General features: G+C 30.7%; 2 protein-coding genes across 7 annotated transcripts in view; one reads left to right on the top strand and one right to left on the bottom strand.

The window, feature by feature from the left end:
- Window positions 1–515, top strand: part of LOC143430208 (metabotropic glutamate receptor 8) — a 38,971-nt gene extending 38,456 nt beyond the window's left edge. For all 6 annotated transcript variants that reach the window (XM_076906251.1, XM_076906250.1, XM_076906249.1 and 3 more), the window contains one exon: window positions 61–515. In XM_076906251.1, coding sequence (XP_076762366.1) covers window positions 61–219 — 159 coding nt within the window. In that variant the 3' untranslated portion in view covers window positions 220–515. The remainder of the gene's footprint in view (window positions 1–60) is intronic.
- A 2,925-nt stretch (window positions 516–3,440) lies between these two features.
- Window positions 3,441–11,074, bottom strand: Hcs (holocarboxylase synthetase-like protein). The gene is made up of 17 exons (XM_076906305.1): window positions 10,910–11,074; window positions 10,345–10,552; window positions 8,601–8,737; window positions 8,346–8,516; window positions 7,887–8,040; window positions 7,751–7,816; window positions 7,264–7,458; window positions 6,855–7,152; window positions 6,553–6,687; window positions 6,150–6,476; window positions 5,696–6,050; window positions 5,434–5,616; window positions 5,204–5,336; window positions 4,858–5,018; window positions 4,491–4,605; window positions 4,151–4,364; window positions 3,441–4,028 (listed from the first exon to the last, which is right to left on the bottom strand). The coding sequence occupies exons 2-17, from the start codon at window positions 10,493–10,495 to the stop codon at window positions 3,857–3,859; spliced, it is 2,967 nt and encodes a 988-aa protein (XP_076762420.1). The 5' UTR covers window positions 10,496–10,552; window positions 10,910–11,074; the 3' UTR covers window positions 3,441–3,856.
- Window positions 11,075–11,644: the final 570 nt, after the last annotated feature.

Genomic DNA, 11,644 nt, shown 5'->3' on the forward strand with positions numbered 1-11,644 from the left:
TAATAGGGATCGCACGAGAGTACATTTTTCTAATCTGTATGTTTGTAATTATCTTTCGAGTCGAACGATCCAGCACGGAAAAATCGCATGGGGACAATCAGCTGCATCTCCGACAAAGTGCTGTTCCATAAAGCTGATGTAAACATATTTCTCAACGAGGATCAAGGTTTCCACGTCTACAGCGACGATTCACCGACATTCTCCGATTTTTCATCGTAAGACACATTCGAGACGAGGTAAACGAAAGGTGTCATTTTTACCATTTGAAGATTGTTTAACAGTGCCAAGACGTCTTTTCAGCCTCGCATTTGTTCTTACAAGTACAAGTTAGGTATACTATACGCACGTGCGGGCGCGAAGTTACTAATCAAAATACCTAGAAAATCAAATAAATTTTATAGAGTGAATATATTTAATTCCGCGGCGTTACTCGTGTTGTTGATTTCCTTGTTAGCTTTTATAATAGAATTTATCGCCCCACATTTCGGATTGAAACGGTGCTCGCCAATGTTTCATTTATACTCATCCCTGGCCAATCACTGGCCAATTGTTACGTTGCTCGATAAGCGAAGGTAATTTTGATATTCATTAGTCCCTTATGCATTCCTTAAAAATAAGCAATGCAATAAAGTTTCGCGTACTTTACATTATAAACCTTCGATCAAAAGTTCACGATACCGGTAAAGAATATTTAAACTGACATTACATTACATGTATATAATATTTACTTGATTTATACGAACGGCGGGAATTCAATAAATAGTAATATAATAGATGTACATATTTATGAACTGTTTTGGGGAAATACCAGACGTTTTGTTACTGATTTCAAATTATATTTAAACGAATGTTTTATTTAATTATGTACTTGGTAATAAGTATACAAACTACATCTTAGAAATACGTGGCAAGTTCATATACAAAAGTCTTTCATCAAAAAAATCCTTTCTGATCGCCTTTCGGGGTATATTATCATAATATACCCCAGTGTGTGTATGTTATATTAATTACATATAATTGTAACATTCCATTAGCATTTAATGTGAAACGGTAATAGATAAAAATGCAGCGAGTGTAATAATGGAACATTTAATACTCACTAAATTCATGGTTCATTTCAATATTAATTATTATGTTTCCTGCATTTAAAAGCATAACTTCGAGAAATATGATCGAACACTGCAATGTAAATATAAAAGAAATGATAACAATCGTTGGTAAAACAACATGGAGTACTATACGACTGTGTTTTAATACACGAATACATTAGAATTAGTGAAACGATTAAAATTAAGTGATTCAAGTATATATAATGAGTAAGCAATAACTTACTCGAGTTAACTATCGCATCAATTTTCTCTGATTTTCGATGAAACGAAGAAAGAAAACGGCTTAATGAAGAGAAGCTCGTTATCTATCATATACACTTATCATAAGAACAGAGAATTTGTAATAATTCCTTTTTGGGAAATCACCACTTTTGTACAAATGTTTCAGACAGAAATTCGATTATACACAATTCAATATTGTAACAATACGTTTCGTTTACGTAACTTTACGCGCGTGAAGTTAAATTATATTAACTATTAAGTTACTAGCTCTCAATGAGACGTATATATACATATTGAATGGGAAAATAGAATTTTTCCGTTTTCACAGTAGACCTATGAAATTCATTACTTAAATATTACTAGTACAATAACCCAACGATGGGAAGTAAAAAATGTCTAACATAGTAAATAAATGTGTACTTTATAAATATATATATAACTGCCGACAATTGAAGAAATCAAATAGTTATAAAAAACGAAATTAATGTAGACTGTACGCGAGTGGAGATGTGTTACGTGTGAATGCTGTGTAGAGTTTTGATTAAAAGTGTGCCAATATAAAAATAATAAAATACCGTATCTAGGTCGAAACGAGAGCTGTTTTAAACAAACTAGTCGTCATGTTCTTATTTGAACATTTATATTAAATAATTATATATTGTTGGTATTTATGATCGTAGAGATACTTATATGTATACGAGATGAGCCATTCAGTTGAAACAAATGGATATTCGTTTTGTACAGTTATATAGAAGAAGAGAAAAATGTTAGAGGGAATTGTTGAACAGTAGATCTTCTACTACTTCCTTCGCAACTTTTTCTACTTCTAACTAAACGCAAAATATAAAACACACCACCAAATTACGTGACTCATCCTGCATATCATATATTGTTATATTAACGTTGTACAAAAACTAGAGATCTATTTCTGTTAATTTTGCGTACCGTTACACGTGCTGCAAATTGTTTTTAAAGTTGACTGAAAATTTAAATCACGCGTTAGAAGTTTGGACGAAACTTTAACACGATTGTATCGCGAATGTAATCAAAAGATTTTGATGACACCTATATAGGATATCTGAATATTATATGCTTGTTGTATAAACATTTTTAGAAAATGGATGGTTGGAATGATTAAACATCTTTGGTTGAACTGTTAATCGCGTAACAACGAAATTAAATCATATACGAAAACGAAAATATCTGAACAGTTGAGACTCTTGAGAAGTAAATAAATTGATTGCAATAATAAAATTGGCAATGAACTTTCTAAATAATTGCTTGATAAGGAACAATCCTTGAAATATTTTCATCTGTTTTGAAAGAATAGACGCACAGAGTTTATCATCTCATAAAGAGAAAGAAAAAGACGCGCCGTCCATGACTCTTCACTTCATCTCTTGAATTAAATCCAAATTAAAGAAAATAACAGGCAAAAATCAAAGATGTTTATCTGATGTGTACCTACACATTAAACGAAGAATTGTTTGTCGCAAACGCGTAGACAACGAAAAACATATTTAGAGCCAACACGAAAATGTATTGTCGTTATAAAGTAGTGTTTGTAAGCAGGCAATTATAAGACTTAAATAATGATATGGTTCTAGCAACTACGAGAGTTAAAAGTTCACCTAAACCTTGTCCAAGGTTTATAAAAATAGATAAAAAAAAAATTGATCTACTTCTCAATGTGCTTTGGATTTTATTGAAGTTGTTATAGCGAGTAAAATATATATATATTTATTATAATATACGAAATGTAATTAGATAAATTAAATTCGAGTACACCCGAATAGTCTCTCCTGACAATGAGTGCAATGGTGACCTGATAGGTAGTTTCGTACAGATAACAACAAAAGGTCAATTTATTATTATTTTACGTTTTAGATACTATATATACGATATATATGCATACGCGTATATGATTAATGTGTGACATTAAACAATGTTATGTAATTCTAAGAAAAATCGGATATCTAAATACAATTTGTTGTGTGTTTGTATGTTTAGATTGTCACATATATATAATATACACATAGAAGTAATACATAAGGGGATAAAGAACACAAATGAACGAGCGGAATAGCGTGCTATAAGGTTTCTCATTTTTCAAATACAATTTTATATTCTGGTGCCAACCATCGAGTTAATTATAACGTTAATTATACATTTGTAAAATAAACCCCAGACTACATGGTCAGCCAATAAATAATTACACAGGCGATTTACATATTTTACTTAACAATTTTTTTAATTGTTCTCTCTTTAGTGTGAATTATTACATGAAATCGTGTAACAAGAAGTTGATTACGATAGAACAGCTTACATTGTACTCCATTTATCCTTTTCTTTGTACAAAGAAAATTAGAAGCGAACTAAAGTTACAGATGAAATAATCAGTTCTTAATTTATATATCGTCGTGTTATAACAATTTAATATACATGGCGTATAAAAATAAAAAACAATAACAGTGTACAATTAACTATCGAAGGATGTTAAACAAACTTATTTCGTTTGAACATGATTATTTCGGAGCTATAAGACCTTTCAGACAGTCGAAAGTGTTACCATCCGGATGCACGGTAAATATACTTCCATCTTCTCCACGAACACGTAAATATCCATATTCATCTATACCTAATATTCTAGCATTCTGTGACACTCCCGATGCCGACAATACCGTCACATCCGCATCGCTACAAAAGTAAAATATTAATTTTCATGCTGCAATTTGCATCTACTGAAGTAGCCAAAGAAACGCATTAAAAAATTCATAAAAAATAATTCAAAATTCAACAAACGTATGACCATAACTTACGTATGCATCCAATAAGTATAATATGCATCCAGGAAAAGATCTATATTACCACTTTGTACGATATGCAACCATCTCTCGATTTCGTTAAATACAATGGCAAAATATTGTTCGTAGGATATCATTTTTAACTTTCCATTAGACACTTGATTGAACGCGTTAACCAGATCATTGATGCAACACGTTGGTTCTTTATTGAACAAATTGATACCAACTCCTAAAAATGTCAACTATTAGTATAAGATACGCTATATATACATGAAGAAAGTTAACGAACGGAAATGTATAACAATTATTGCCTTTATAACAAATTAAACAATCACGTAATAATAATAATACTTGCCAACATTACAGATGCAAAGATCTGATATTATCTGCGTATTTATTATCATACCACCAATCTTGATATTATTACCAGCGTAAATGTCGTTAGGCCATTTCAGTCTGAGATCGATTTCCTATAATACGTAAATATAAATATATTGAAATTAATTTTTCTATTACAATCCAATATCGAATCATTTAAAAAATATCTCTAAATTTCACGCACGTAGAAACAAATGTTTTTAATTAGTTGAGCCTTATAAGAAGCGAATTTATAATAATATTACAATTCTTATATTACGTAAATAAATTTTGGAAAGGAATAATAAATAATGTATGAAATGTAACGACAATTACATGTAAAATGTAGTAGTTTAAAAAGGTACCTCGTATCCGGGTAAAGATTTAAATGCAGATATAATTGCAACAGAAACCAAATGTTGCAGTATTGAAATACGATTTCCAAGCACTGTTTTAATGGATATATGAAGTTGTAAGGTAAACATAGCGCATCCCTTTGGACTGAGCCAGATGTTTTTACCCCTAGCTTAAAATCAACACGGTACATATTCAATAAGATTTAATTAATGAAAAAATTAAATGATTTTTGCATATATTGAAGATATTAAAGTATTTATTAAATTATGTATGCTTTCTTAGACTACTTCCATTGCTACGATCATTAGAATTGCTATTAGCTAATTAATATGTAATACGTATATTTATACACACCATATCCTTGAGTTTGTTGGCGAACAATAACAGCCAAACCGTGTTGTAATCGGGAACCATTAAGTACGTCCATTGAAGATGATAATATCTCCGCAAATATTACTAAACGTCCCAACTCCTGCGAAGTTAAATTCTATAATAGAAAATACAATAAATCGAACAAATTAATCCCTTTCACTGCAAGCAAAATTTATATTAAATTTATTATTATTGTCATTTTTAGAAGATACCTCAAAATATTCTACAGTCGAGAAATCATTTGGACACTGATATAGCATAATGGGAAGAAATGAAGACGAGGCTGGTCGAGGAACTGTACTACTCCGACAAAATTGAAGCTCCATCTTCGACATCTTTAAAATATCGTTCGTTTCCATTGTATCCTTCAATTTTTCTAGCATCTCTAATTTTAACTGCAAGAGAAACGATCGATAAGTTTTTAGAACAAGAATTTCACGTAACACGATTCAATAATATTGTGTCTTTCGATACCTCGTGTCGTCCCAAGAAAAAAGCAGGTGTATAAGTAATGGCGATATTTTGTCGTGAAGTATCACGAAGCTCTACTCCAAGATGAACTTTTAACAGATCATTGAATATCTCCAATCTGGTCGCATTGCTTTCTTTCAAGGCATTAAATTTACTTTCCTCGAGTTCGTATTGCATTGGGTCTACTTCCAGGTGTATCTGAGAAAAGACCACCTTTCCGCTACTTCCCGAAAGCGTTCCAAGTAAAATACTTGGTGTGTGCCAAGTTTCTTCTGTTCCAAGTACTTTGAGCTCAAACGAATACGTGTTGCCTTTTTTATCCTTCACCTTTACCGATGTTGGAGGAGACACAGATGCCCTATAAAAAAAATTGTTTATATATATTCTATCGTTCTTCTTTTCTCTCAAAAATGATATATTTTGTAGCAGTTGATTAAGCGCTGGTTGAGGATCTTACTTCGTGTCTTCGTGATCCTGGGAGAATCTTGTCCTTACAGGAGATGCTTGATAACAGAAGATATGATGCATCATGCGAACATGCTTCCACTTCCCGTAGGAGAAGTGAACGAGCTCGTTCTCACGTACTTCGGCAGTTTTGAACGATGGAAGTAAAATATGGACGATATCAGAGCATAAAGCGAGAAGTTTACCACCGCGAAGTATATATTCCATTATCTGATTTCCAATCTCATTACCAATATTTCCACAAACAACGACCAATGCTGCATTTTCGATCCAAGCGTCGTTGCGTGCTTCCTCGGAAGATAACGCGTAAATCGCGTATCTGATCATCAAGGAGAAGCTTGTGAGTTTTGCAAGTATATTGTCTCAAGACTTGAATAACAAGAAAACGATCGTACTTATCCGTGCCAAGTGATTCTTCTAATACTCTCTTTACGTTATTCCGTGCAATAAGACTGTCAGCATATATTAGAACATTCGGAGGTTTTACATTTTTGCTTGATAATTTCTCCGTTATTTCTATCATAGTACTTCTGCAATATAAAAATTGAAACAAATTTTTTAAAATCGCCCACAACTGGATGATCTTTTTCTTCCATTCGCATAGTCCAGTCGCGATATATTTTACACTACATCTATGTCTATCAGTTTAGAATATTCTATCACTGTAAAAATTTTAGTGTCCAAGCATGATACTTACTTAAACGGACTCGTTGATGATGCTACTTTGCTATCCTTGGCATCATAAAATGCCTTTTGCTCAAAAGGTTTACTTGTACTTTTGATATCGCTGCAAGAGACTTGTTTGACTTTTATTGTTTCCGGTATTTCGTCTAAATTATCAAGCGTGTCAAGCGATTTACTACCCGAATGCGGAACACCTTGAAATTCAGTTGTGTGTACGGTGGCGTCCTTTACTTCGTCTGGCAACAACTGGCTCTCTTGTTCAGGAATGCTTACTGAGACTGGTGTAGAAATCTGACTTCTGCTTTCACTTTCTAAAAGAACAATTTGTTTCTAACTATAACGAAATGTATCGACAATCCTTTTCGTAAATTGTTGATATTTGTACTTAATATGTATATTAAGAATGCATATTTTTGTTTTACCTGGTGTTTCACTTCGTATCGCACGTTGCATCAATTCAATCTCAAAATCTGTCACAGCATTTTCTGGATATACTAGTAAGCCTGGAAATTCCTTAACTTCAACTGGTTTGCATGTTTCGGATGCAATTTTGGCAGTGTGGCTTAGAGACTTCAATCTTTCTGTGTGCGTATCCCATTCTACTTTATCTATAAATTCTTATGGAAAAATATATTTAACGTTATACACAGTGTATTTTATAAAATATTACAAATTATTTTGTCTACAGCCGCGTGTACGAGAGGGTCATTTTGATTGAATGTTGCATATTATTAGTGACGTTCAACTGTAAATCAAAAGCAGTTGAAATAGTCAGTCATTTCAATACTAAACTGTTCTGCTACAGATTTAATAGAAGACAAACGAATCATTAAGTCGTAATATTTACATGTTTAAAATATTGTACAATTATCCTTACTTGTAGTTTTAATTTTATGAATTTATTCTTACTTTTAGTTGGGGGTGAATTCAGTAAATCGCTGTTGTAAAGGCAAGGTTTTCCTGATATCAGAACAGCTGAAATAATATTAAGCTATTATTAACAATCCAGTATTTCGATAAAGAAAATCTAAATCTACATACATACTTTCTATACGTTTCAACAATAAACCATTATTAATGTAACATTGACCTTCCATTGCTGCGATAAAAAATTTTGCAACCATATCTAAATCAGATTCTACAATTAGATCAATATTTTTGTCTGCCGTCCACGTAATAATTAAACCATAATCTTCCACCTGAAAGATAAAACATACTTAAGCTACACAAATATTACTGTATAATAGACTTAATATAAATTTCATCCTGTTCTAAAAATTTTGTTTAATGTTCCTTCATCAAGTTTTGTACATATTTGATGCACAGGAATCTCTGTATAAACTTATTGCCAGTTGTTTTACAACTGAAAATAAGACAACCAAATGCAATGATTCAACTTGTACAATTACTCTTTATATTGTCTACCAGTTTGTCTATCACTTTCTATAAGATTATCATATATATTGGGCACATCGAAATAGATTCTAATGTATAGATACAGTACCTTTGTAGCTTGCGTCGCAGCGACTGGTTTATAGCTTTCAAGATCAGCTTCAACAAGAATATAAAGTTTGTACTCTGGTTTTAATAAAGTTCCGTTACGATTATTTGTATGTAAAGGGAAAAACGTTTTCCCGTACTGATACGTTAACCAACTTGAAATGTCAACTTTTTGCTGGTAAAATAGCAATTAACTGAATGATCAACCACATTTAAACTATAATAATTTGTTTATATTACATTATCGCTTGATGCATACTTGAGGAAATATAGTGCACAATCTCATATCACCGCAATACCATAGTAATTCGTCTAGTCTAGCGTCACATTTATTCATACACAGACAAGAAGTCATAAATTCATCATTTTCCCAATCATCCATGGGAGATTTTGATTCTTAAAATAATAAACATCATTTAATTATCTATCATACATGAAAATATTTTCTGTTTACTATTCGTGTTATATATAAATGAGCTTTTGAAAAAGAAAATAGTGGATGTTATGAAAAATAAGGAATATGAAACAAATTTCTGTTTCAAGAATAATACGTTGTTGTATAACAAAAGAATATAACACAAAATAAATAATGAATAGCCTTGTGCCACATGCTCTTTCAACATAAATTTGTGGTATATAATGTAATTGTTCATGTCGTTTACTGCAAACAACAGTATATATAAGATATAATTTTAATTCGATCTAAAACAGAACAGCAAATTTTACTTTTATGTAGGAATGAAATATGAATATTTAAAGTTTTATATGTTGATAAACAATGCGTTGTAATACTTAACGATAATGAAAATTTAGCGTCTACTATTATATTATAATAACAAAAGACAATTACATGTATATAACATTAGACAGAGAGAATAACTTTATAAAATTAATGAGAAGGCAAATAATATTTGTACATCAATTTTATTTCATGTATGTATTATACATGTACAGAAATACAATATTAAACTAATACTTATGTAAATATCAAAACGTGTGTGCGAAAGCAACAAATAATAAGTACCTACAACAAAATACATGAAATGCAGTGTGGAGTTCATAAAAAAACTCTAATTTATTTATATAATCGTTTCATAAAACCTATACAAAAACTAAATAACGCCTTTCGTATCATTAAAAATTTGAAGAGTAGCTTTTTCAAATGATAACGAATCTAGCATGATGATAATAATACAATATTTTGTACACATAAACTAAACAACCTGCGTTACACGATACGTAACACAAGTAGAAAAATATAATTTCTCACTGGTAAAAATACAAACATTAATCTTTCACATTAGACATGCATACCATCAAAGTGTTTGCATTATTCGCAATTTATTCCACTCTTAAACTGAAAGTGCTATTCCGTGTCTGAATCATTTGTTTCTGAAGTACAAAATTAATTAGACTGTACAAATTAATTGTGCGAAAACAAATTAGATGGAAAAGAAAATGATGAGCTATATAAAATGCATGTCTAATTGATACAAATACGTAGTTTACTAATATAAAATACATAACAGAAGAACCAAATTATATGATGATAAAAAAATAAATATACTAGGAACTATACTGAACTATTAAAATAATATAAATGCTTAATACTTGTTGATAACATTTAGAATAATATGCAGATGGGGATACATTAAAACAATCTTATAATTACTGTTATAATATATATAGTTTCTGGTGCAATTATTCTTTTAATTCGTACGTGTTTTCACATTCAATCAAATAATGTTTTATATAATGCTTTATTTAGCGATATATGTTAGAAATCAATGTTCTATATTATTCCAGTTAGATATCTCATAAATTAATTTTAAAGAAGTCTCAAAGGAAAATATTCAATTAAACAAAATGATCAAAGGCGAACTGGGTAAAAGATTCAACTGTTCAAATAATTCTTTCACATATATCGCAAATATAAAGCACTGGCAGATATGTATTAAAGTTGCGTAATCTATAGAGGACTTATAAAAGTATTAATACATTACCTTTACGCGAACTTAAAGCTTTGTTATAAAACATGATCGTTGGACAAGCCGTAGTGTTCCTTTCGAACAAATTACGTAAGTGAGTTTTCAGAAATAAGATCCTTCTCGATTGAATAGAGGTGGCTATCATATAAAACAGTGTTAGGATCATATTGATCGGATATCTTTTGGAATTGTGGCAACTTTGCAATCACTCGATCATAAATTTCTGAAACAATTCACACGTTTTCTGATTAGAATTAATATTAAATAGAACTTACGTATTACAATTAATGAGTTACGCAAACAGTAAAAAAAAATATCCACATGCAAGCGAAAAAACACTTATACAATATAAATGCTAATTGTAGATGATTAATCCAACAGAATTAATTTGTTTCAAACAAATCTGCGTGTTGTAATTAACAATGATTGGATGTGGCGTGTAATAAACATAATTTTCAGTTAGAAATTGCCAAGTGTTGAGCTATAAATGTATACAATAAGTTTGAAATGTGACACAAACAGAGAAATCATTTAGTCGTTTGTTTCTTGCAGTTCTAGGACAAGTCATAATGTCACGTACCTATATTTAAATACTACTAGTCATCTGCGAGGTTCCTAACAAAAACATGAACGTTATATATCGTTTCACATCCATAAATTACTGTTATAAGGGCATTATGCAAGATACACTGATTTATTGACGCTCACAGTAGAATACAGATCAACTGTTGCGATAATCGTCACAGATGGCGTGTAGAAAGGGTTAAAAAAATTAGTGAAAAGTGTATTCTGAACGACGGGATTAAAGTCTGAAATATTTCATACAAACGTGTACAATTGGACGTTGAATTTATAAATATTAATAAATATTATTTCTACAGGTTCGCGAATTTTTTATTTATTTTAACGAATCGATTTTTCAAACTGGTGGTGCCATCTCTGTAAGAAGTGCTGAAACTAGTCGCACATCGTTATCGACAGCGAAGTAAATTATTTTGTTTTGTTTAAATTGCTTCAAAATTAATTCGCGCCATCTATAAAAAAGAGACTCTCGTTCGCTAAGTTTTTCAAATTTATTAGTCACTTGTTTCCGCGCCACCAAAGGCAACACATCATAATTTTCCTTTACAAAATCTAGATTTATATTTCTAAGCTTCTACTTCAGTTTATCTAATCTGTTAAAGACTTGTTATTTGTTAAATAGAAATTGTTATATAAAAGCAAGCATCTTGAAAGTTAATTAGAAGAAATTATAGTAGTCAAAGTTAATTAGAAGAAATTATATTTTAATATAATTATATTATTTTATTTATAA

This window comes from Xylocopa sonorina, chromosome 13 (assembly GCF_050948175.1).
Source record: "Xylocopa sonorina isolate GNS202 chromosome 13, iyXylSono1_principal, whole genome shotgun sequence".
Lineage (NCBI taxonomy): Eukaryota > Metazoa > Arthropoda > Insecta > Hymenoptera > Apidae > Xylocopa > Xylocopa sonorina.

What these genes read in the sequence shown, in the direction of transcription:
- Hcs (XM_076906305.1), bottom strand. Translation starts at nt 10,495, where the DNA reads ATGATCCTAACACTGTTTTATATGATAGCCACCTCTATTCAATCGAGA. An exon ending in GAATTCACCCCCAACTAAAA is followed by an intron (nt 7,459 to 7,750) that starts GTAAGAATAAAT and finishes TTTTTCCATAAG; the next exon opens with AATTTATAGATAAAGTAGAA. An exon ending in GAATCACTTGGCACGGATAA is followed by an intron (nt 6,477 to 6,552) that starts GTACGATCGTTT and finishes CTTGATGATCAG; the next exon opens with ATACGCGATTTACGCGTTAT.